The 24,276-nt window shown below is 39.8% G+C and overlaps 2 protein-coding genes across 2 annotated transcripts; both read left to right on the forward strand.

Annotated features, from left to right (window-relative positions):
- The first annotated feature begins 1,010 nt into the window (after positions 1–1,010).
- On the forward strand, positions 1,011–16,738 carry gtf3c5 (general transcription factor IIIC, polypeptide 5). Its single transcript, XM_078271638.1, has 11 exons — positions 1,011–1,345; positions 4,812–5,010; positions 5,194–5,395; positions 5,498–5,681; positions 7,961–8,065; positions 9,141–9,255; positions 9,451–9,531; positions 10,324–10,412; positions 10,788–10,870; positions 13,392–13,531; positions 16,457–16,738. Exons 1-11 carry the CDS (start codon positions 1,142–1,144, stop codon positions 16,636–16,638), a joined length of 1,584 nt encoding a protein of 527 aa, XP_078127764.1. The 5' UTR covers positions 1,011–1,141; the 3' UTR covers positions 16,639–16,738.
- Positions 16,739–16,840: 102 nt separating this feature from the next.
- On the forward strand, positions 16,841–23,353 carry LOC144531483 (bile salt-activated lipase-like). Its single transcript, XM_078271639.1, has 11 exons — positions 16,841–17,798; positions 18,118–18,265; positions 19,176–19,295; positions 19,377–19,574; positions 19,709–19,839; positions 19,983–20,090; positions 20,224–20,338; positions 21,615–21,801; positions 21,943–22,146; positions 22,524–22,733; positions 22,842–23,353. The coding sequence occupies exons 1-11, from the start codon at positions 17,733–17,735 to the stop codon at positions 23,020–23,022; spliced, it is 1,668 nt and encodes a 555-aa protein (XP_078127765.1). The 5' UTR covers positions 16,841–17,732; the 3' UTR covers positions 23,023–23,353.
- Positions 23,354–24,276: the final 923 nt, after the last annotated feature.

Raw genomic sequence — 24,276 nt, forward strand, 5'->3', positions numbered from 1 at the left:
TTCCAGCGGACTTTTCAGTCATATTGCACTTAAACCTGCATATTCACCACACAGGAACATCTCACAGGACATAATTATAAAAAAAATATATATTTTATCAAATTGTCAAACTGTTCTTTAAAAAACGGCAACATAAAATAAAAAAAATAATTAAAAAAACGTAATACTCTTGATTAAATAGCGGTAATTTCAAAAAGTGAATATGAGATGGCTATAAGCCCATATTGTTAAGACTCCAACGTTAAGCCTCGTGCTCCCCTGAAGGCATGAGAGAAGAAGACAAACTAGAATCTAAGTAAACACTGTCACATCCGACTATAATATAACAGCATCTTAAATAACTTGGTCAATACAACTGTTTCTTCAAAGTCTTCCTTCTTCTCTGAGGGGATGACAGTCTGTTGACAGTTTCTGGGAGGGACAGCACGCAAATCCTCTTTTGGTCCCTGTGACAACAGTGGATGTTTCCTTCTGACAATACAAATATACTTTTAGTGGCTGTTAAAAAAACCAAATGCTCAATATAAAATTACAATACAGATCGCTCACATGGACTCAGAGCATTCAAGAAGATGTAGTTACTTGACTTGTTTAACTTTGCTGGAGAAATGATGGCACTCCCACTGCCAGAGAATTTCCTCCATTGACTGCTACTGTTGTTTGGTTTTACACCGCCACCCTATGGCCAAATGTGTTCTAATAGTAATAATACAGTATAGTATAGTATTTAAAACATTTGTAAAAACATGCAATTCTTGGAATGTCAGTAAGTTAAAGCTCATAATTAAGATACATATCTAGCGCATTTCATGACATCTTTGTTTTTACATTTTGTTTTAAGTTAAGATTTAAACGATCGAAAGATGTCTCAATATTCCTAATTATGGTTAGATTGTTGTACTTGAATATTCAATGAATTGTGCTAACAAGGTAGAGTTTATATGGAAAGAAGTAAAAGGAACCCAGAGTCTTAATGGATGCATGCGGAACTATATGTGCGCGGTTGCGTTTCCGCCCGGCGTTATTTTGCACTTGCACACACACTCGCGCTGGTTGTTGTGCAAGAGCGGGTCTTCTCTCTCCTAGGTCTTCTAGTGTCAGTATTAATGCCCGCGTGATTATCCCAATTAAAACAGACACTATGGCGGATTTAAGGGAGTTGAAGATGGATTTTACTCTGAAAGAACTGACTCTTTCCTGTCAGACTGAAGATGCAGATATTCCCGGCAGCTCGTCCAGCGTGGAGCTGAAGGACAAGAAACTGGTGTGTGTGGAGTATCCGGCGTTGGTTACCAGTACGGACAAGATGCTGGAGACTCTCGGAGGGGAAAAAGCTGTGTCTAAAGTAAGCAGACTAACTCACAACTGGGATAGACTGTTGTAGTTATCAGGCCTCAGGGCTCCAGACTAACTTTTTTCACTAGGAGCACAGTGGCCCCCAACAGAAAATGTAGTGGCACACACCGTAAATCAACATGCTAACCAAATATTCACATTTCTACTAATTTCCGCTCTATTACTAATAAATACATTGATAATAGATGCAGAAATTACATTATTTATATATATACATACACATGCACACACACACACGCACACACACACACACACACACATATATATACATACATACCAGCTCTAGTCTACAATTACAATGAATTCAACTTAAAATTAAACATGCAGTGTTTAGGCTACTACTGAACCAGTATCGGTACCGATACCTGAAATGATTTCAGTTGTAAAAATTATTGTCAAACCTATTTATCCTATGTACTTAGAACATTATGTTATTTTATTAGAATATGTTACACTCTAAACAAAAAAAAAACAAAAAAACTCCCTCTCTCCTCCCAAACCCATCCATACAACCTATTAAATTGAATAATTATTCATTTCTTACTCACTGTAACTTTTATTCTTGTATTTGTATATTCTTTTTTAGCCTGTTTTATTTTCATGACCGTTTTTAATTGCTCTTTAATGTTTCATGTAAAGCACTTTGAATTTCCTTGTTGCTGAAAGGTGCTGTAGAAATAAAGTTGCCTTGCCTTACAACCTCAGCCTGTCAGTCACCAGGGCACAGAAACCACTGTTGTGCCTGCTTAGGAAGTGTAACGTCAACAGCACTGCGACCGCTTTCGCCTCGCCATTAATATCATATCGCAGCAAACGCTGTCTGCGTGGAGTTTTGAAAAACTGTAACTGTAAAAACTGCAGAGCCGACGTAGTTTGCACCGTCCGCAGCTATGCCTGTTTGTGCGAGTGTGTGTGTGTTTGTGTCAGAGCTCTGCTCTCCGTCAATTTTTAGAGAGGACAGATAAGCTTGAGCTTACGCGCTCTCAGGTACCGAAATTTTGCCGTTTAACGTGTAAAAAAGGGGGCAAATTTACTGGTTGCACACTCTAAAATTTTGGTCGCAAAATGCGACCATTTGGTCGCAGTCTGGAGCCCTGGGCTTGGTTGTTTATTATCGACCCCCATGGGGGTATACGTGCAGTTAAGTGTCCCAAATTCCCCATAAAATGTCCTTAATTAATTATGAACCTGCTAAACCACCTGTGCTGTTAGGGTAAGGGTTAGGGATAATAAACTAACCTGTCTCAAATAAGACCCTCATCATTTTTTTCAGTTTTTGGAAAATAATTTGGGACACTAAACTGCACGTATAACCCCCTATAGAGCTCAACAGTCCCGCCCCTCCTCTGAGAGACCTTGGGTTCCGGAAGTAAATTTCCCATTCATTTCTCCCATTGACGTCTGGAAAAATCTGTATATAAAGAGTTTTAGACCACGCCTTAGGCTAACCAGGCGGTACGTGACTCATAAGCATACAAAGTATCATTTCGAGTAAAAAAACGAACAGAAAATCCCAAAAAGATCAAAGGTACAAGACTGTACATATCTCCATCTCAGAGCGAAGGAACTACTCATCCCATAAACCACCGCGCACCACTGAACAAAGGAAGCTAACGTTAGTTTAGCTAACAGCTAATTTGGCTAACCGCTAGCTGAGACAGCATGTAATAACTGTAAAAGACCCTCAAAATAAAACCTGAAAATGACATTTTCATGTTAACATATATAACAGCTGTTACGTCAGCTGTAGACGGCTTTACCCAGTGTTAAGTTTGAGTTAACGTTATTTTAGACTGAATCAAGCTGTCAGCTAGCGGTTAGCCGAATTAGCTGTTAGCTAAACTAACGTTAGCTTCCCGGCAGAGGCTAACATCAGAAGCGTGGAACAGATCGTGATTCGTGCAGTGTCGTAAATCCTCGTGGCGGATCGTGCAGGCAGCAGAGATCGGGTACTGACACCCCCCCCTCCTCACCAGCATGAGTTCCACCAATCAGAGGCATCACTGTGGGATTGTTCAGGATTGTGGGTAATTAAGTACTTATCCAAGACATCGCGAATAAAAGACATTGCCATAAACTGCAAAATAAATTGTTATATAATGTCATATTATATTAACCTATATATTTTAATTGTAATACTTTGTAATGTTGAAGTAACGTTATTCGAATTTAAAGTGCCCATATTATGAAAAAAACACTTTCTGGGATTTGGGGTGTTCTTTTGTGTCTCTGGTGCTTCCACACGCATACCAACTTTGAAAAAAATCCATCCATGCTGTTTTGAGTGAGATACGGTTTCTGAATGTGTCCTGCCTTCAGTCTCTGGGTGAGCTGTTCAAAATCGGCACGGCTTGTGACGTCACAAGCCGTGCCGAAACGAGCTGGCTAACCGCAACCGTTAGCTCGTAGCGTTTGCATGCTAACGCTAATGCTAATGCTAGCATGCTACCTCGTTCTCAATAGCAAAGCACTGCTACAACACACACAAGTTCACCATAATATACAAAAGAACTACTTACATGTGCGCCCTCATTTAGAAGTCTCCCAGCTAATCCTGCCTTGTAACTGACTGAAGTTGGAGAAACAGCCTTTCTTTTACTGTCTATGGAGCTAGGTAGCTGACATGATCTACATCTGAGCTACTGCATGTGCAATCAAAGGTAGTACAGAAGAAGAAGAAAAGAGGTCTCACTCTGTAGTTAAAACAGAAACCAGGTGAAAAGAGGATCTGCAGCAGTGAGAGAGAGCTATGCAGTACAACAAAAATATGGTGTTTTTTTTAAACTTAAACCATGTAAACCTATTCTGGTACAACCTTAAAATACAATTATGAACCTGAAAATGAGCATATGGGCGCTTTAAAATATCATAGCTTGATAGTTAGCCAAAATGCTACATTTCAGAGTTTCAGAAACGTCTGTCCACCTAGCTAACAAAAGAAGACGAAGCAGGAACATTCAATGGAAATTCAATTGTTATACTCTGTTGTTGTTATTCATTACACACATGAAATACACACACATGCACAAATAGTAGCCCTAGACATGCATAAGGGGAGAAATGTCCGAGGGAGGGGGCTCAGGGCAGTTGGGGGTTCGGTGCCTTGCCCAGGAGCTACCGGTCCTCCACAGACTTCACACTTCTTACTTACCGGGGACTTGACCCTTCAGTTCCCAAGCAACTGTCTTCCATAAGAACGCTGTACCTTTTAAGCAGGCAACTGCCCTGAGGCCCTGACCCACAGGGGCCACAATACCCGTAGTTTAATTGTAACTTCTTTGAGAAATATACACCACTGATGTTCAAAAGGGGCCTGAATGGTTTTTAACACAGTTTAGTCAAGTGGCTGTTTTGTGAGTACGTAACTGTCAACATATTTGCTCTGGTTCATCATCACCGCTGTAGCTAAACTGCCCTAATCTGATACCCGTCTGCATTTCCTGTGAATCCCACAGTCCTTCGCTCACCCCAACAGGCGTCTTGAGCTACGCTTCCGACCTCAGGACCCTTTCTGTCACCCTCTGTGTGGAAACCGCTTCCCATCGAGCAACCTCGTACTCAGAGTGCGGCGACGGGTGCGGAAAAAGGACCCCAAGGACGCCGAGATCCACATGGATATACTCGGAGTCATAGGAACGACATACAAATTCCAAGGTTTGATTTAAAGTCCTCATAGTCTGACGTTTTCTTTCCTTTCACTACGGTTGAACACTGAGATGTTTTATATTCATGCACTTTTTATCACATAGACATTGTTTGAACATAAAAAAGAGTGACATGGAAAAAAAGAAATAGATGAGGTTAGTTGTTTTTGATTAAGTGTTTGTTTTTTTGCAGGGATGGCAGACTTTCAGTGCCTAGCTGTGCACTCAGATGGTGGAAAAGACACTTCTTTGTACGACAAAATCATCCTCCGCAAATCAGAGAATCAAGAGTTCTTTGAGAAGCCCGTGCCCCTCTTTCTTCCCCCGGCCATCTTCTCACGCCTCGACTGTCCTGTGGATTATTATTACCGGCCTGACGTCTATCAAAAGTCACTGTAAGGGCTCTGTGGGGGGAAAAAAACCCATCATTACTTCGTGATGCTGATGCAGCTTATCAGGAATATATTTATAATATTTCTCCTCCTTTCTGTTTACAGCCATGAATTCAGTAACAACAGGAACTTTATTGGTTTGAATCGAGCTCGACGGCCCCACAACGCCATTTTTGTCAGCTTCACTGAGCCCACTGTGCCCACCGAGTGCCTGGAGGCAGCCAAGGCCAACTGGGCACGAATCTCCGTGAAGGAGAGTGACAGGCAGGCTGAAGAGCAATTGAGAAAAGTATGTTTGCTGCTGTAATAACGGCTGCTGGTTACTGAAAGCAAAAACACGCACTCTGATGGCCAGGGTCACAAGTGTAATGTGAAGAATAATTTAGAAAAGATATTAGGAAATCCATGGCACTCTGAATTAAGTTAAGTCCTTTATTAAGACAGGAGGGACAATAACTTACAAGTGCCAGCAATCCAAACTGGCCACAGACAGGCTTCTCCAGAGGAAATGTCATCCAGGGCTCACCAGATAGAAATCAATGCTGGCTCTTTAATGAAGTAAGGGCACATTTGACAAATGGCAAACTGCAAATGTAAAATACTAAAATCAAGTAAATAATTCACACTGAAGCTAATATTAGGCTGACGATCCTTTGCCGTATATTCCAGCGCTGAAACAGTCGATTAGATTGAACATTAATCATCTTAATTAATAGGGAAATCAGCCAAATAGTGATGGTCATTTTCAAAATATGAGATTTTATATGGGGAAAAAAATGGATAGAGTAATCAATAAAGAAGAATAGTTTCCTCCCCTGTTCTGTTCACAATATATAAATAGTATTTCATTTTTTTTCTCTCTTGTTGTGCATAGTAAAATAAAAATTCCTATTCCGCAGATAATCGATAACAGTTATGATCTTATTGAAAGAAATCAATGTTCAATGTTTCTTAAAGCAGTAGAAGAAAAATAAATAATAGACATTGTTAAAAAATGCAAAACTAAAGCATCCACTGATTGTAATAAAATAGATATCAAGATAGTAAAAAATGTAATTGATGGGATCTCAAAACCATTAACTCATATTTTTAATTTAGGGGATAGTGTTGAATTGGTTAAGCAGTTATTTAAAAGACAGGCAACAATTTGTGAAGTTGGGCGATTATACATCTGAATGTTTAGACATTGCATGTGGTGTCCCCCAGGGGTCAGTATTGGGACCAAAACTATTTATTCTCTATATAAACGATATATGTAAAGTATCTGAATTACTGAAATTTGTATTATTTGCAGAGGACACAAACATCTTTGGTTATGGTCAGAATTTACAGCAACCCCTGGACATAATCACTTCAGAATTCAGAAAAATAAAACAAGTGGTTTGACACAAATAAGTTATCATTAAATGTGAGTAAAACCAAATTCATGATATTTGGCAATCGTAAATCAATCAATCGAGTTCAGTTACAGATAGAAGGTGCCAATATAGAAAGAGTATACAAAATGAAATTCCTTGGAGTGATTATAGATGACAAGATTTGCTGGAAATCTCACATAAAATATATCCAAATAAAACTGTCTAGAAGTATTTCAGTCTTGGCTAAAGCAAAGCACATTTTAGACTACAAATCACTCCACATTTTGTATTGTTCAATGGTGTTACCATATTTAAATTAATCTGTAGAGGTTTGGGGAAACACATATCAAAATTCATTGAAATCGTTAATTATACTTCAAAAAAGAGCAATAAGAATAATTCATAACACTGCATATTTGGAACACACCAATTCACTATTTTCACAGTCTAAAGCATTAAAATGACTTGACCTAGTCGAATTTCAAACAGCAGTAATTATGTTCATGGCGAGAAACAATTTATTGCCTGGCAATATACAGAAAAGATTTTCTGAAAGAGAGGGGGGGCTACGAATTAAGGGGAAAGTCAAATTTTAAGACTCCGAGTTGTCGAACTACAAGGAAAAGTTTCTGTTTATCTGTCAGTGGCACAACATTGTGGAATAAACTACATAATGAATTAAAGCAATGCCTAAACATATTCAAATTCAAAAAGATGTTCAAAGAAATTATATTCCAGAGGTACAGAGAAACACAATTTGTGGTATGTGTATAATTATTGTTGTGTATGGGTAAATATATGAATGTGAATTGAACTTCTGTAAATATATTTTCATTGATTACAGATTTATTATCTCTATAGACTTATTATTTTGTAGCTAACTCATTTAATATGATAGAAAGGATACAAAGGGGTAGGAGTACATAAGTTTTACTTCTTCCTACTCCTTTTTGCATGTGTGAATAGAGGTCTTTAAGTACTGGAAATTATGGAGTTTTATTTTTTAACTTTTTTTTTTTAATTAATATTGTTTTCTGATATTTTATTTACATGTTCAAAATAAAAGAAATCAATCAATCAATCATACAACCTACATACAACAACAGTTTTCATCCCAGGAATGGCATCTGGTTGCAGTCGGAAAAGTCGGATGTTGCATAATGTTACAGATGTATGACTTTATCTAATCTCAAGCCACTTTTGTCACTAGATGTTTGAGAGCCGGCCCATCTGGTCCCGGAATGCGGTCAAGGCAAACATCAACATCCACCCTGATAAACTCAAACTGCTGCTGCCCGTCTTCGCCTACTACATGGTGAGCTGAGCTGACACCGCAGTAACTGGTAACGAAGAGAGTGTGTGTGTGGGGGGGGCATTTCAGGTGAAAAAGTAAATGCTATTCAGATATATTTAGAAACTTTGAATCTTAAATGAAAATTGAGCACGAAGCCTCAGTCAGCCGTTGCTTTGCAGTAGCTGAACAGAAATATTCGTTGAAATAGATTTGTGACAAAAATATAGGAAATGTATAACAATGCGTTGAGGGGCTGTGAAGCACCTTTGAATACACACTATAAAATTTCGGTCAATACTATGAGCTTCACAAAGGCAGTGTTTGTTGCAAAGCTACTCTACTTAATTCCATTTTCTTGTACGAGGGTTCATGCTTTGTCCACTCACTGTACAGTGACTCATACAGTCTGTTCTTTGCTTTAATGACATCATGAAGTCCTATTTAAATCAAAAGAAATGTGCTCAAAAATGAAAAGGGAGAATAAACATTTTGTTCTGTCCAAATGTACAGTAAGTTAAAGGAATATTTCACCTACAAAAAAATGATCAATTATATATCTATTATATCATATCAATTACTCACCCTCTGTTACATGGAAATCATGTTTTTCTCGCAGGTGTTCACGGTGAACAAAGAATCCAAAAACAGAATATTCTTGATGAATTGAAGTAATGGGGGGCCGCGATGAACAGCAAAGCTATATCAAAACACCCGTTAAACTCTCACACAACTCGTGCAGTGTAATAATATAAAAGATGAGTGCATGGCGAGTAACGGTCCTGTGCAAGGGTGAGACTGGTTACAAAGGCCGTAGCAAAAGGCATATGTGAAGCACTGAGTATATGACCGGATAAATACGAGACTTGTATTATACTGCACGAGGGGTGTGTGAACGGATGTTTTGATAGAACTTTGCCGTTGTTCAATGCGGCAGTTCATCAAGAATGTTCTCCGTTTTTTGGATTCTTTGTTCACCGTGGACACATACGAGAAAAACAAAGTACTTCTTCAGAGATTCAAGGTAACACTGGTATATACAAATGATTATTTTGTGAAGTTCCTTCCCTTCCTTTAAACAAACAGATGTGTTTTGTAGGTGACAGGGCCGTGGAGAAGTCTGTGGGTGAAGCTGGGCTATGACCCCCGAAAGAGAAGCGACTCCAAGCAATACCAGCTGCTGGACTTCAGGATCCGCTGTAGCACCAAGCACGGTAACAACCTGAGGCCGTTACTGTATATTTTCAAAGAGGTTTTTATTCAAATGTATGGGCGCTTTCTATTTTTGACATCAGATATGAAGACCAAAATTAAGTGTTCCAAATCAATAATTTTGTACATCTTTTTTTTGAGTCAAGACCTGTCTGCCTGACACTGACTGTTTGTTCCTCTCTTTTCCCCACTTCTAGGGTATTCTATATCTGACATGCCAGTAAAAGCCAAGAGGAGTGCCCTTAACTACAGTCTGCCCATCACATTTAACAAATCTGGTGAGTCTGTGGATGTATTTAGATTGAAACTCTCCCTTAGTTCCTTTTAATGTGTGTTATCGGTTAATAACTCAGAAATGATGTTGGGAGACTTCAAGGACGACGACCAGTCCGATGAGTTCAAATGCAGCTTTATTTAAACAGTGAACAAACTCTCATGGAAATGAGACAACCGTGAGCACACAAAAGCGTCTGCCCAAGGGTGACTAACATGAACATCAAAATGGATCCTTTTTAAACTCTTTTTGTCCTCACACAGTCCAAGCTATCTATTTTAGTGGAACAGTTGCTTTCAAACTGCATCTTTTATGGAAGATTCTACTAATAGTCTCACATTCCAGGCTCCAATTCCTCTGTGTGAAGGTTGTACCCAAACTCATAATAGATTCACACATTCTAAGCTTGGTATTTCTGTGAGACAATGTCACCTTAAAACTGACCCGTTCATAGAAGCTCCTCAGACTAGATGAGATACATTCGAACACCTGCATGCACAAATACCAAACCTATCAATATGTGTTCATTAAAAGTTGTGCATCTCAGGCTCTGCCAGGGAGGCTTGTGTCCTCAGGGATTAGTCTGTGTCAAGCTTGCTCAGATATGTTCCAGGGCCACACCACCATCCAAAATGCGCATGGCTGCAATCAGTCTTTATAACCTTGATGTGATGTGTCCTGTGTGAAAAAGTGGGTACAAATTAACGAATAATTTCCCCCGTTCCGCTGCTGTTGCCAAGGTAAACTACATGTTGGAAAAAGTGCTGTGGCTTTTTTTTTCTCCTTCTTCCTCCAGGTCCCCAGGCAGCAAGTGTGATGGAACTTCCAGCTCAGGAGGGTCCAAGCATCAGTCGAGATCCCGTCCCAGTCTCTTACCAGCTGAAGGTCCGTCAGTGTTCAGTATCTCCTCCTGTAGTAATGGGACATTATTGGACAATGGTGCTAACATGCTAGTTTCAAGCTATTCTTGCTTAATGGCAAAACTGATTTCATGGTTAGCTTTTGTATTTTGTCTGTATTTATTCAAATAAAAAAATAAATATATATTTTATTTATATATAATTATTTTTTCTCTCCAAACAATTTGGATCTCCATAAACTTAAAGGTTAAGATGATAAGGGGTTGTCTTATCTGTTCTGACAGTCTAAAATGGACGAGGGAAGGGATTGCCTATCACAGTCATGGAAAACTTTTCATTCGACGCAATCTGCTGAATGATATCTGCTGCAGACCAACAGACCTCTGTTTCATCTCCGCAGGAGGCATCCTACATTTTCAGAGAAGGCATGCTGCCTCCTCACAGACAGATGTTTTACCAGCTCTGTGATTTGGATGTGGAAAGGTACGTCAAAGTGCTGTGCATACACTACTTGTTTCTGGAAAAGTCCTAAGAATTGGTGAATGAAGTGTATGTAAAGGCCTTAAATTGTCTCAAATATGATTAAGTAGGGCTGGACGGCGTGGCCTGACATTTACATCACGGTATAATTTGAAGCACAGACGTTATACACGGTATATATCATGGTACATTTGTTTTTTAAAATGTAAATATTATGCTCTGAAGGGGTAAGACACTGGGGTGGCAACTGCATGGCAGCTATTACTTCACCCTTAACTGCATTACGAGGACAAATTTCACATAGCAAACAGCAGGGCTGGACCCAAATATTCAGATATTCGTTCGTTGGGTAGGTATTTGGTTCTCAGTTTTGGGATTCAGATATTCGTTTTGTCCTTGAACACTGTAGAATAACAGAATCCTAAAAATGAATACCTTTTATTAAACTAAAAAACTTGTTGCAGCTCAGTGTTTTTCTATTTCAGCTAAGCGTGAGTTTTGCTGTTATGTACTGTTGCTTTTCTCCTCTCCACACACACACACACACACACACACACACACACACACACACACACACACACACACACACACAGCAGCGCAGCAGACAGTAAGGTGCAGTGACGACTTGGCAGACCGCTAACTTGTTGCTCTCGTTGCCAATATTAGCTGCTCTGTTGATTATTCAACCACGTTAGGCTGAAAGAAACGTGCATGCAGATTACGGCCGCACAACAAATCATTTAAAAAAAATGTTTTATCGAGATATCATCTTGGCAAACACATTGCGACAGACACTCAGGGTTAGTTGAAAGAGAGTATCAGTAGAAAACTGCAAAATAGGGTCCAGGTTAAAACCAAACAAAAAAAATCACCCTTTATGCTATGAGCAGACGTCTGCTAGCTGCTAGGCTAACTTATACGACGCTGAAGTTGGCATCCGATTCGCAGCTTCCAATTCGGCAGTTAAGGGGAAATTTAAGAGGAACTTAAAACTGTCGGATTCAGCAGGGAAACATAATTTACATTGCTAAGTGACTGATCCTCTGTTTTTTGAACCTCTTACTGTATTGAATTTGTGTTAGTCATTAAGGTAAATTTATAATTATGTCTAAAACACACTTTTAGATTTGTGAAAGCTTTGTCTTTATGAGAACACAATAAAGGGAGATTTCACCGTTTTTTTCACATTTAGACCACATTGGACCAGGTCCAGATCCAAAACCGCAGTACCTAGACTTGTCAAATCAGGACTAAATTATCCCAGAGAGTCTAAAGAGTCTTAATAACCCAGTTTCAGATTTGTGAAAGCTTTATTCTATTTGTGAAAATGCAATAAAAGGGAGATTTTACTGTTTTTTGCATATGATTGGACCAGGTCCAGATCCAAAACCACTACACCTAAACTTGTCAAAACTGGACAAGAATTAACCCACGGCTCTCCATGTCATTTATTATATCCATGAGCAGGTCTTCCCCTGTACTTGTGTAAACAAGGTAACGCAAACTTGGTAATCTACAGTGGGCAATACAGCACCGTGAAGAAAAGACCTTTACGACAGGTGTGGTGAAAATACTACCACTTTTGTCCAAAGTGGCCGCTAGAATCAACACAAACTGAAAGTTACATATATCCACTTTAAGTCATAGGAAAAAAATGTCTTCGTGAATATAACGTGGAACTGCTGTGGACCTACCTCTGACAGCAACACATTTAGGATGTATTTGATCCTGTCAGAAGACACCATGGTGCACACTTTATCAGAGTGTGTGTGTCACAGCTGTCAGGGAAGTTTGACAGGTATTTCACAATCCTGTCCAGCTGGGTTTCATCATCAAAGAAGATTGGGACCCAGCGTTCCCTAGAAGTAAAGTGGGGTTGCTCCTCACCTGAGACAATGGCCTATGAAGTATGAATACAAAAAAAATCTTAATTACTCAGTCCTGCCTCTTTTTCTGAGGAAAGGTGAGAGAACAACACTTATGTTTAAGGAGAAGGACTTGAAGAGTAAATTAAACCATTGGCAAATCTATGAAGATATTTTGATTGATTTCCAAAAAGGTAAAAATAACTTTTTCTACTTTTCTTTTGAAGTGAGAAGGAAGACCTGCTCATGGATATAAGAAATGACATGGAGAGACGTGGACTTCTACGTTGAATGGCAATTAGCAAAGGCCATGCTGTGGCAATAAAATAAAACAGTGGACCTGCTATAAAAGCATTACTAATCTTAAATCTGTTTTTAAGACTCTTTAGACTCTCTGGGATAATTTAGTCCTGATTTGACAAGTCTAAGTATTGTGGTTTTGGATCTGGACCTGGTCCAATGTGGTCTGTGTGTGAAACAAACAGTAAAATCTCCCTTTATTGCATTTTCACAAATAGAATAAAGCTTTCACAAAGTAGTGGAGTAAAGTTTCAGAAAAATGTAAGTCCTATAGTAAAGAACCAATACTACAGAATTATACTTAAGTGCCCCCCACTGTGTGTGTGTGTGTGTGTGTGTGTGTGTGTGTGTGTGTCCAGTATCAAAAAGGTGATTGAGCAGAAGGGCGATGAGCAGGTGTGTGACGAGCGGGACGGCTGGTGTCGCCTCGGGACCACTGACCACCTGAGGGACATGATCTCTGCCATGATCAAGAAGCTCATCCGAGCCCAGAAACCAGGTAAGCAGAATATCCCTCACCAAGAACGGCTGCCCTCATTCAGGGTCACTGTATGGAAACGTGTGATCACACATTAAAGTGCTCATATTATGCTTTTTGGCTTTTTCCATTTACTTTGTGTCATATCTTTTTTTGTGCATGTTATAGGTTTACAAAGTGAAAAAGCCCAAAGTCCACCCCAGAGGGACTTACCATCTCCAACAGAAAACACTGTTCACAAACTGCTCCAAACAGCTCTATTGTAGTCCAGCCTTTACTTCAGGGACAAACATGCATCACTTTGTAACACACGTTATAATGCTCGCCTAGCTGCTAGCATGGCACGCCCTCATACTTCTGACTGGCTAGTAGTCCTTATCTAGCTACTGCGCATGTGCGACTCCCAACAAAGATCGTACAGAAGTGAGATGTCTCACTCTGTAGCTAAAAGAGAGCTCAACGCACCGGGTGAAAAGAGGAGCTGCAGCAATGTGCAGTACGACAAAAATATGGTGTTTTTTGAAAATTAAACCATGTAAACCTATCCTGGTACAACCTCTAAATACAATTATGAACCTGAAAATGAGCATAATATGAGCACTTTAACAGTTCTACAGTTACACTACTCTTACCGTAGACATATGGACAAATGTGTGACAAGCGCTGGTGCTGGAGCGAGGCAGAATGTTAGCGTTGTTACTGTTCGCATGCTGGCATCAGCATTGAACACTTTTGTCATTTTAACCAAGACAAAAGATTGATCGTTTTGTTAGCTTGTCATATGAGGCTTTAACCAGTCCCTCCAGGATTTTTTTTTAAAGATTGTTGCAGCCCAAACTGCCTGATTTTGCGGGAGCTTTCGTAAAAAGTTGAGATAAAAGTTGCGATGTCGTTTGTTGCATTGAAGTTGCGGGAGACAGTGAAAGTTGCAAAAAGTTGCGTTTTTAAATTTTATTTTTTTCTCTTTTTTTATAGTTCTTTGAAAATAAAAAGGAAACTTGTTTTGGGGAGAATAACCTTTCCTATGTAACCTTACCAAAAAGGCTCAGGATGCTGCAAATGTTGGTATAATATGAAAATGGCTGGTGGGTTTAAGACAAAAAGTTATAATTTATTGAATGAATCAAATCTGAACATATGTGTCACTGTCAGTGGCTTGTTGATCTTTACATTGTTAATTTCCTAACCTGGCCTGGGACACACATTCATACGGTTTGATAAAGTACTTATTGGACTTTAACTTATCATTGCACTTACAATAACGAGCGTAGCTGTCCTCAATTTAGGTCATCGTGTACATCTCATCTCCGGTTTTTCCTGCAGCCACCGTGTGCGATTTTGTGTGTGTGTGTGTGTGTGTGTGTGTGTGTGTGTGAGAGAGATTGTGTGTGTTTGTGCGTGTGTGCGCGCGCGCCAGTCGCGGGGGGAACTCAGCCCCGCCCGCTGCAGAGAGCCGACAGGATTGAAACAGCAGCAGCTTTCAGCGACTTTAGAGAGAAAAAACGTCACAGCGTACATAAATGTTAAAATTCTTAAAAATCTTTCGCTGTACGTTTTGTTGGTAAATGTGAGATGTTCGAGTCAGTCTCACACACACGTCTCGTCTTCATCAGAAACAAGGAAATGATCAACCCGTTCTCACTCCCGCTTTATCATTGGCTCTCAGAGTCACATACTGACGGCACGTGGGACTGCTGTGATTGGTTGAAGTCGCGGGAAACTTCAGGTTATTGGTCAAATTTGCGGAAAAGTTGCGGTGCTTGGTCAAAATTGCGAGTCGCACCAAATTCGTGGTGATTGGTTGGATTTGTGTGAATTGGCGACACCGCGAAATCCTGGGACTGTTTAACAGTGTTTCTATGGACAAGACGACTCATGGGATATGCAGTTGTTTAATACTTGGATATTAAATGAATACTTCAACCCCCGTAATGATCATTTGTATATGAATTACTCACCCGGTGTTACCTTGAATTTGTGAAGAAAATGTTCTCGCATGCCTCCACGGTGAACGAAGAATGTAAAAATGGAAAAGATTCTTGATGAATTGAAGTAAAAGGGGTTTGCAAACTCAACCAGCGGGTGTTTTGGTTTAATGAGAGATTGTTAATTGGTGACTTTTAGCTGAATGCGTCCGTAGATGCTCCTAGAAAGTTGCATAAATGGTTGCCGTAGAAAATGAACACCGATGAGTTTGTATTTCAGTTGATTAAAGTAAAATGAAAAGCTTTTCCCAAAGATTATGTTTTTGGGGCATTTCCGCCTTCATCCTGGCCACGTGAAATGAAAAGCTTTAAACGAGGACACTTACATGTTGGTGTTTTCAACAGCTTCTGTCGCTACGAACAACCATGACGCATTCGGCTGAGTCACCAGTTAACACGGTCACTCGGTAAACCGAAACCGGCTAGGCTTGAAAACATGCCTCACCTAGTCTGTTGCAGGCCACAATTTGGGCGTTTTCTCACTCCAAAATACATAGGAAGGAAGGACGTTTTGGTCTCATTTTGAACCACAGCATCTGCAGATTAATTCCAGACCGATATGTAATGATGAGGAATGAAGTTAGGCACGATAAGAGATGAATAAACCCCTGTTTTTGTTATCTTCGCCACCATCTTGACTGTAAGGGAGCTGGGAGGGACAAATGAGTGGGATTCAACTCTTCTTTGTTTGGAAAGGGAGGTTAAAGTTGGTGTGGTTTGTTACAAAACCTTTTTTAAATTGAGAAGTTTGGACTTATTGTCTCGTTTTATTGTTTCCTTATCAAGTTTATACAGCTAGGTGGATCCAGGACATTGGCTTACAATAACCTTGCACTATTCTCTGCATCTGAAAGAAAAGGGACTCCCTGTTCCCCACCCACATGTCCCTAGACACACCTGGCTCTGACTCCCTCTACTGAGGGCACTTTTCTAGTTAACTGATGCCATTTCTTTCCCCCAGCATTGCCAGACCTCCCAAAGAAGCGCAGACACACAACCCTAACTTCCAAATACGCAGGGAGAGATTCGGATTCAGAGGAAGAGGTGCAGGACGACGACAAGGATGATGATGAAGATGATGAGTTCCTGCCGTCGGAGGGCAGTGAAAACGAGATGGAGACAGAAATTCTGGACTACATGTAACAAAACAATCTTGATTGTTAATATCTTACAGTATTCTGTTAAAATAAGAAAAAAAAGACGTGTTTGAAATATGTAAATAAACATGGCAGTAGTTCTAGTGGTTTGTGTGAGAACCGTATCGTTTTTGTAATTATGTTTTTGGTTAATACAGTACACTGACATATGTCAGGGATACTAATCAATATGCAGTTTGTTTTTTTCACATCTCAAAATAACGTTCAAAGTCATGACACAAGAGATGCACATCATTGTCGAGGCAAATAGCTTAGAAATGCCATGTGGTGGTCACATCCTGTGCGTACATACTGTGTATCCTTTATTTAATAGTAATAAGAAATCATTATTCTAAGAAAGACTGAGATAAAATGGATAAATCACAACAAATGAGAAAACCCCAATGAAGGTGATAAACACAAACAAACAAAGGATAGTTCATTAAAAAAAAGGTACAAACTGTTTATGTCCACATTTCTATACAGGTGCTTTTGGACAGGCATAAAGACGCTGGTGTGTAGGTTATTGGCTATACACCATAGTAACATAGATATGTAACATTTTTGAGAGATGCGTATGTCCACTTTAACTCACTAAAGCTTGACAGTGTTAGAAAGAGAGTCGTCCATGATGATTAACTTTTGGATTGCTCCAGCAGTGTGACTTTGAGTCCAGCTGGACAGCTGTGTCAACTCAGCAGAGGTTGCCAACGGAAACGAAAAGTCACATCTCAAACATCAGTCACACACACCTTTCCCAGGAAGGCCAAGGCATGTCTGTGTAGGGGTTACCCCCCCCCCCCACTAGATATTACTATTTAACTATTCTGTATTTATGTATTATATATGGCGAGAAGAGCTAAGGACAGGACAGGATCAGTCCATTGCCATGGCCATCCTCATACAACTTCACTTACATGTTGGCAATTTCATGTGGGGTGTGTTGGGGGAAAAGTGCTGATAATACAATGTGGTTACATATGTGTTATGTTATGTAACAGTGGAAAAAGCAGGCCCACTGACTGATCAGGTGTTGTTTAGAGGAGGGGTCTCCTTTATAAAAGTCTGGCTGACGACCAACCCGATTGGCACAGTGTGGTCATGATGATGAAGCTGGGGATTTTGGTAGCTGTTGCCGTGTTTCTGGAGACGGTCTCTGGGGCCTCAGTAAGTGTCTCAAAAATGTCATTCTAGTATATCCAAAGAACCATGTGTTAACTCTGTTCAATCCTGAAATTAAGCTTCTATTCTTAATTAAGAAAGTATGGTCATTTGTTAATTGTTGAGCCATCAATCACTGATGAGAATATTGCAAAGCATTTTTTCCCCAAAACATGCCAAAAGGAAACTGAGAATTCAAATCTAAACGCAGCATGCCACATTTCATTTGTAGTTCTATGTAAAAAAAAACAAAAAAAAACTAATCTGAGTGAACTACCATATCCAGTCAATCTTCTTGCATTTCTTTGTGCTCGATTTCCTGTAGCTCGGGGTGGTGTACACAGAGGGAGGTATGGTGGAGGGTAAAAACATTCGTATTGGCTTATTCCGTCGCATGGACGTCTTCAAGGGGATTCCCTTTGCTGACATCCCTGGAAGGTTTGAGAAACCAAAGCGTCACCCTGGCTGGGACGGTGGGTACACTGATTTAACTTATCATCTATGGAAAGCCATTTGATCATCAAATACATATCCACAATATCAAACAACAATTTCCTCAACTAGTTAACTAGATGGGGCACTAGTTCAAAAAATGTCAACAAGTTCACTAGTAGAGGATATTTATGCCTTACTAGTTAACTAGTAAGTGCACATTTTCCATTAGTAGGGCATAAAATGTCTACTAGTACCACTAGTAAGGTTAAAAAAAAAAAAAAAAAGGTGGCATCCTTTTTGGTCTTACTAGAAGTGATGGAGTACTCGAGTCCTGGACTGGAGTCTCTGGTCTCGTGACTTGACTCGTACCTAAACTCAGATAATGGTGACTAAACAGAGCCTTGAGTGTTGCAGCCCCAGCCCTCTGGAACACCATCCCTGCAGATGTCCAAAATGCTACATCCCTGGACATTTAAAAAAAAAAAAAAGAAAAAACCTCCCGAAACACCACCTGTTTACCACAGCCTGCAACCTCACTTAGTATAGCCACTGTAATTCTGTAAAGTGTCCTTGGGTTTCTTGAAAGGCGCTATATAAATAAGTTATTATTATTATTTTTTATTAAACTCGAACCAACTTGGACTCTTCTTTGGTTACTCGAGACTTGACTCAGACTTGACAGTTGGTGACTCGACTGCAACACTGCTTACTAGAACATTTGCACTTACTAGTGCTAGCGAAAACAGCCTCTACTATTTAACTAGTTGGTACATTTTTGCAGCACACTTGTTACCTAGTGCAACTAGACATGTTTGCTCTTCTAGCAATCATAGCATCATCAGTCACTCCTGCCACCCCTTCTCTTTTAACTTGAAGTTAAAAAGTTTTGTAATGTGTCATGAAAACATACAGTACATCATTACCCACACTGTGTGTGTCTCTAATCAGGTATTCTGAAGGCCACTGACTACAGGCAGAGATGCATTCAGGTGAATATGTTGATGTCTGACACCAGAGGCAGTGAGGACTGTCTTTACCTTAACATCTGGGTTCCTCACGACCGCAAAGGTAAAGACAGAGAAGCCTACAGAGATTCACCCATATTAGATCTACACTCTACAACTGGCTCTCATTTTCTCTGTCTCCTAGTGTCCACTGGTCTGCCGGTCATGGTCTGGATCTATGGGGGAGGCTTCCTGGCTGGGGGCTCGATGGGTGCTAACTTCCTGGACAACTATCTGTACAGCGGGCAGGAGATTGCAGACAGAGGAAATGTTATTGTGGTGACACTGGGATACCGTGTGGGCACTATGGGCTTCCTGAGCACTGGAGACTCTGACTTACCCGGTAGGTGCCAGTTTCTTTCACAACAGTGACAAAATTCTACCTAGAAAATGTTGGCCCGCCTCCCATTTTTATAAAATGTTCCATTAAATAAGTAATTTCTGATGAGATTGAGTGAAATGTTTGATCCGCGTCAGGAAACTATGGCCTTTGGGACCAGCATGCTGCCATTGCCTGGGTGAACAGGAACATCCGCTCGTTTGGAGGAGACCCTGACAACATCACCATCTTTGGAGAGTCTGCAGGTGGAGCTAGTGTCAGCTTCCAGGTGAGAAGCTTTTTTTTCTAGGTGTCTAACTCATTGTGTGAGATGAGAGATTGATGATATATATGAAATTAAATAACATTCACAACTTGTAAATATGAATCTAACTTTATTTATAAAAAAATAATAATAATATCTGCCCACAGACTCTCACTCCCCACAACAAAGGGCTGTTCAAGAGAGCCATCTCCCAGAGCGGTGTCGCCCTTTGCTCATGGGGTATTAATAAGAACCCACGCAGGTTCGCTGAGGAGGTACACAACAGCTTCTCTGACATGTTTTATTTCTTCTATGGAACTTTTAACACTTTTTTGGAATAGTTAATTTAACGGTGTATATAATGTCAGGGCTAGGAAACAATTAAGATGATTTGAACCCTCTCCCCAGGTTGCTCTGAAGGTCAACTGCCCCACAGATCAAAACATGGCTGCCTGTTTGAAGATGACTGATCCTGCTCTCCTTACGCTGGCTGGCCCTCTCAGTCTGTCCAGCTCACCCGATCGTAAGGACTGCACTCCACATAGCCACGTTTACATTTTTCTTTTAGACATTGTGGTGCTTTCTACCAGAGCAATGAATAGATGAAAAAGTCATCTCATTGCTTCTTCTGCAATGGTTTAATGGCACCACACTGGAGAAAATAATGGCACTATATATTGATTATATTATATTCATCTTAATGCCTAACTCCTAATGTTCATATAACAATAGTGAATGGAAAACACATTAATTAGCATTTTCTTTTGCAGATTTACATAAAATGATTTAATTTTTTTTGCACTAAATTTAGATGGACATTTGGGCTTAAACAGAAAGCAGCCTCACTCTGCCTAATTTCTTCTAAATGTTTACATGAACACACAGCAAAGACTATACCCAATGGCTGACTGACCATCAGTGTTGTGTCCAAGTCATCTTTGCTTAAGTCCCAAGTCATTTGGTCTCAAGTCTCAACTAAGTCACGAGTTTTTTGGGGGGGGCAAGTCGAGTCGAGTCCTTAGTTCAGGCAAATCAAGTTCCAAATCAAGTCACTTTTTTTTTTTTTTTACACCCAAGATAATGCACTTTTACCGATCTTTATAAAAAAAAAAGACAAGGTTTTAGTAGCCCATCTAATTAAAATGATTGGCTAGTTTGTATAACTAGTACAAAAAGTATGACAATGAATTGAATCCATATAAAATTATTAAATCCAAAAGTGATTACTGGTTGTGGTCTGACTAATGAGGCTTCATCAGGGGTGTTGCTATAGCATGAGTTTGACTGACAGCCAGTCATGCCTCAAGTCAAGTCATCTCGAGTCATTTATTTTTCAAGTCAAGTCGCAAGTCATTAAAACGATGACTTCAGTTGACTCGAGTCCAAGTCACTAAGTCTCAAGTCCACATCTCTGCTGAACATCAACATGCGTGTAAATTCTCCAGTGCACATTGGTGGACATTGCTGCCACAGTGTCAAATTTCAAATGCTACCCCACACTGTAGTAGATTTTGATGTCAATAATGTGTTTTATTCAAAGTGGCAATTTTGAGAAATCGTTTGACTATCTATTCCTTTTTATAAGAATTAACAGTTTAATTTTTGCACATATATAAAGCATAAATTATTAAACAAATCTGTGGGTGCACATGTGTGCATTGCAGGGCTAAATTCCTCTAGCTTGGTCTTTTCAGACTAATAACAGATCCAGCATATGGGAAATTAGATTGCTAGTTAGGTATAAATTTTACAGTTAGTACTGTACATAGTAAGGGTCTGGTTGTGTCTGTCTCTGTCAGACCCAATTGTATGGAACCTGTTCCTGTCTCCTGTGATTGATGGGGACTTCCTGCCAGATGAGCCTTCCAAACTGTTCCACAATGCCGCTGCCATTGACTACATCGCTGGAGTCAACGACATGGATGGACACACATTTACTGGTTTAGATGTTCCCTCAATCAATGCCCCCCTGGTGGACACCCCTATGTGAGTTGAAGTCATTTGATCACAGTGTGAAACATTCACAATTCTATGTTGGTTCTACTCAGAGCAACACTGTTTGTTTTTCTAGAAGTGTGTTGCTATGGTGTTTTATCAGACCTCATTTTCAAACCTTCCTGATTGCAGCGAGGATGTAAAGAGGCTCCTGGCTTCTTACACTAAGGAGAAGGGCAAGGCTGGTTTGGACAACGCTTACTCCACATACACCTCCACCTGGGGCTCAAACCCCAGCAAGGAGACCATCAAGAAAACCGTTGTGGAGATTGGAACAGACTACATCTTCCTGGTTCCTACTCAGGCTGCCCTCTACCTTCATGCTGCCAACGCCACGTGAGAATAAGATCTTGCTGTACATACAATTTGTCTTTAAAGACTGGTAGCCCTTAAGTGTTGATGACATAAATCAAACCGTAAAGCAGAAGCCAAATGTAATGAAGGTGACAGTTTGATAATAGAATAAAACAAAAAAACTTGTTTTATTCTGCATTTTTTTACTTTATTTTCTTAATAATTGAATGGTTATTGTAAAATATAGTATATTTGATTGCATCTTTTAAATACAAAATAAGTTATTTACTTCAAATTGCATGTAAATTAATGAATTCACTTAATTTACCAAAGGATAATAATTATTCTTGTGACACACTCCATCTTTATTTAGCCTCGTTTGGTGTAGTCATCCCTTTTCTCTCCTTGTCTTACCAAAGAACTGGCCGTACCTACTCGTACCTCTTCTCTCAGCCCAACCGTATGGGTGGCATTGGTAGGCCCTACCCCAGCTGGATGGGAGCCGACCACGTTGATGACCTGCAGTATGTGTTCGGAAAGCCTTTCTCCACACCACTGGGGTACTGGCCTAGCCACCGTGACGTCTCTGGCTACATGATCGCCTACTGGACCAACTTTGCCAAAACTGGGTATAAACATACGAGAATCACAGAAATAATACCAACCGGAATCAGACATTGAAATAGAAAACTAAACTGCCTCAATTCATATGTCCTTTTCTCTGGTTATGTCCACAGGGACCCTAACAAAGGAGAGAGCGTGCCCGTTACCTGGCCTAGATTCACCAGCACTGGACACCAGTACCTGGAGATCAATTCTAAGATGAACAAGAACTATGTAGGACAGAAGATGAGAATGCGTTATGTGCATTTCTGGACTAGCGTCTTACCCAACCTTCCCATATCCTTCTCAGAGTAAAGACTGTGTGCAATCACCTGTGTACCTGCAATCTGGACCTATAGACTAATATTAAAATTAGTATTGGTTCATGAAAAATTGATGATGAATAGGCCTACAAATTATATTTCCTTGGTTTTATTTTATTATGTGTTGGGCCTCTTTACAGTATGTAGTGATAAACAAATTCACTTTGCACATATGAAACCTATTGGGTTTGTTTGGTTTTTGGTTAGTTTTGGATGATAACAGATGCTACGTTAATCATATTTTGGTATGGATCTTAATGTACAAAACATTATTGATGGTGCAGAAGTATGTGTTAACTTTGCAAAACAAAATAAACAAAATCAAAAAAGAATCAAAATGGAGATATTGCAACACGATATTGATGCATTTTGTTATTCCGATTCCACTCCCATTTTGTTAGCAGTTCAACTTCGTTTGCTAACGTTAGCGTACAGGTAGCCAGATTTAAACAACTTTATGACAGCTGATGTTGTTTAAGGTAATGTGCTTGGTAAATGCGTGTCAATGAACAACAAGGTACCATAATAATACAGGAAAATAAGACGAGGCAGAGTCGAAGATTTCTACAATGCAAATTTAGAGCTGTCTTTACCAAATCCATTAGCTACGTTAGTTTCCTAGCTAATTCAAGACATTAAAAGAGCTGGACCAGTTTTAAAGCAAGGCCTTTAGAGGTTGTTAACACTGTTATTACATGGACACAAAAATAACAAAAAGGTAAGGCTGTGTTTCATTAACTCAAAGACAAATAATTGAGATAATCGTGAAAATTAAGTGGAGACTATGCCTGTTCGATTTAGCTAACTTAGGCTCTAGCTAACGTAGCTAAATTAGCTAATCGATGCCGTTTGTCCATGCTCCAACCCTGGGTTGGCTATTTTCTTCTGTTCCACATAATTTCATACAAGGAACAGGAATTTAAATAAAGATGAGTTATAATACATGATGTAAAATAAATTGGTTGGGACAGCCATCTAACAGCAATTTAACTAATTTTAAAAGCCAGCATAATGAGACCGCTAACCTGTCTGCTTACTGCTGAAGCATTTCTCTTCAAGAAAAGGAGGGAATGAGGAAAGCCATGTTATGTTCGGTAGATGTAGCTAGCTACTAGCTGAATATATCCTGAGCAGTTAGCTAGAACATTTAACCGCAACCAGCTTGCTAACATCCCCAACTAATGTCTCATAGGTTTGTTTTTGTCCATACCTCTGGTAATACTAAGTCCTTTTTGCTTAAAAGAGG

This window comes from Sander vitreus, chromosome 16 (assembly GCF_031162955.1).
Source record: "Sander vitreus isolate 19-12246 chromosome 16, sanVit1, whole genome shotgun sequence".
NCBI classification, from domain to species: Eukaryota; Metazoa; Chordata; class Actinopteri; order Perciformes; family Percidae; genus Sander; species Sander vitreus.

Bases quoted from the DNA above. Each gene is read 5' to 3' on its own strand.
- LOC144531483 (XM_078271639.1), top strand. From the start codon at position 17,733: ATGATGATGAAGCTGGGGATTTTGGTAGCTGTTGCCGTGTTTCTGGAG. The intron at 17,799-18,117 runs GTAAGTGTCTCA...GATTTCCTGTAG, and splicing joins AGACGGTCTCTGGGGCCTCA to CTCGGGGTGGTGTACACAGA. The intron at 20,091-20,223 runs GTACACAACAGC...CCCTCTCCCCAG, and splicing joins CACGCAGGTTCGCTGAGGAG to GTTGCTCTGAAGGTCAACTG.
- gtf3c5 (XM_078271638.1), top strand. From the start codon at position 1,142: ATGGCGGATTTAAGGGAGTTGAAGATGGATTTTACTCTGAAAGAACTG. The intron at 1,346-4,811 runs GTAAGCAGACTA...TGAATCCCACAG, and splicing joins GGGAAAAAGCTGTGTCTAAA to TCCTTCGCTCACCCCAACAG. The intron at 8,066-9,140 runs GTGAGCTGAGCT...TGTGTTTTGTAG, and splicing joins CCGTCTTCGCCTACTACATG to GTGACAGGGCCGTGGAGAAG.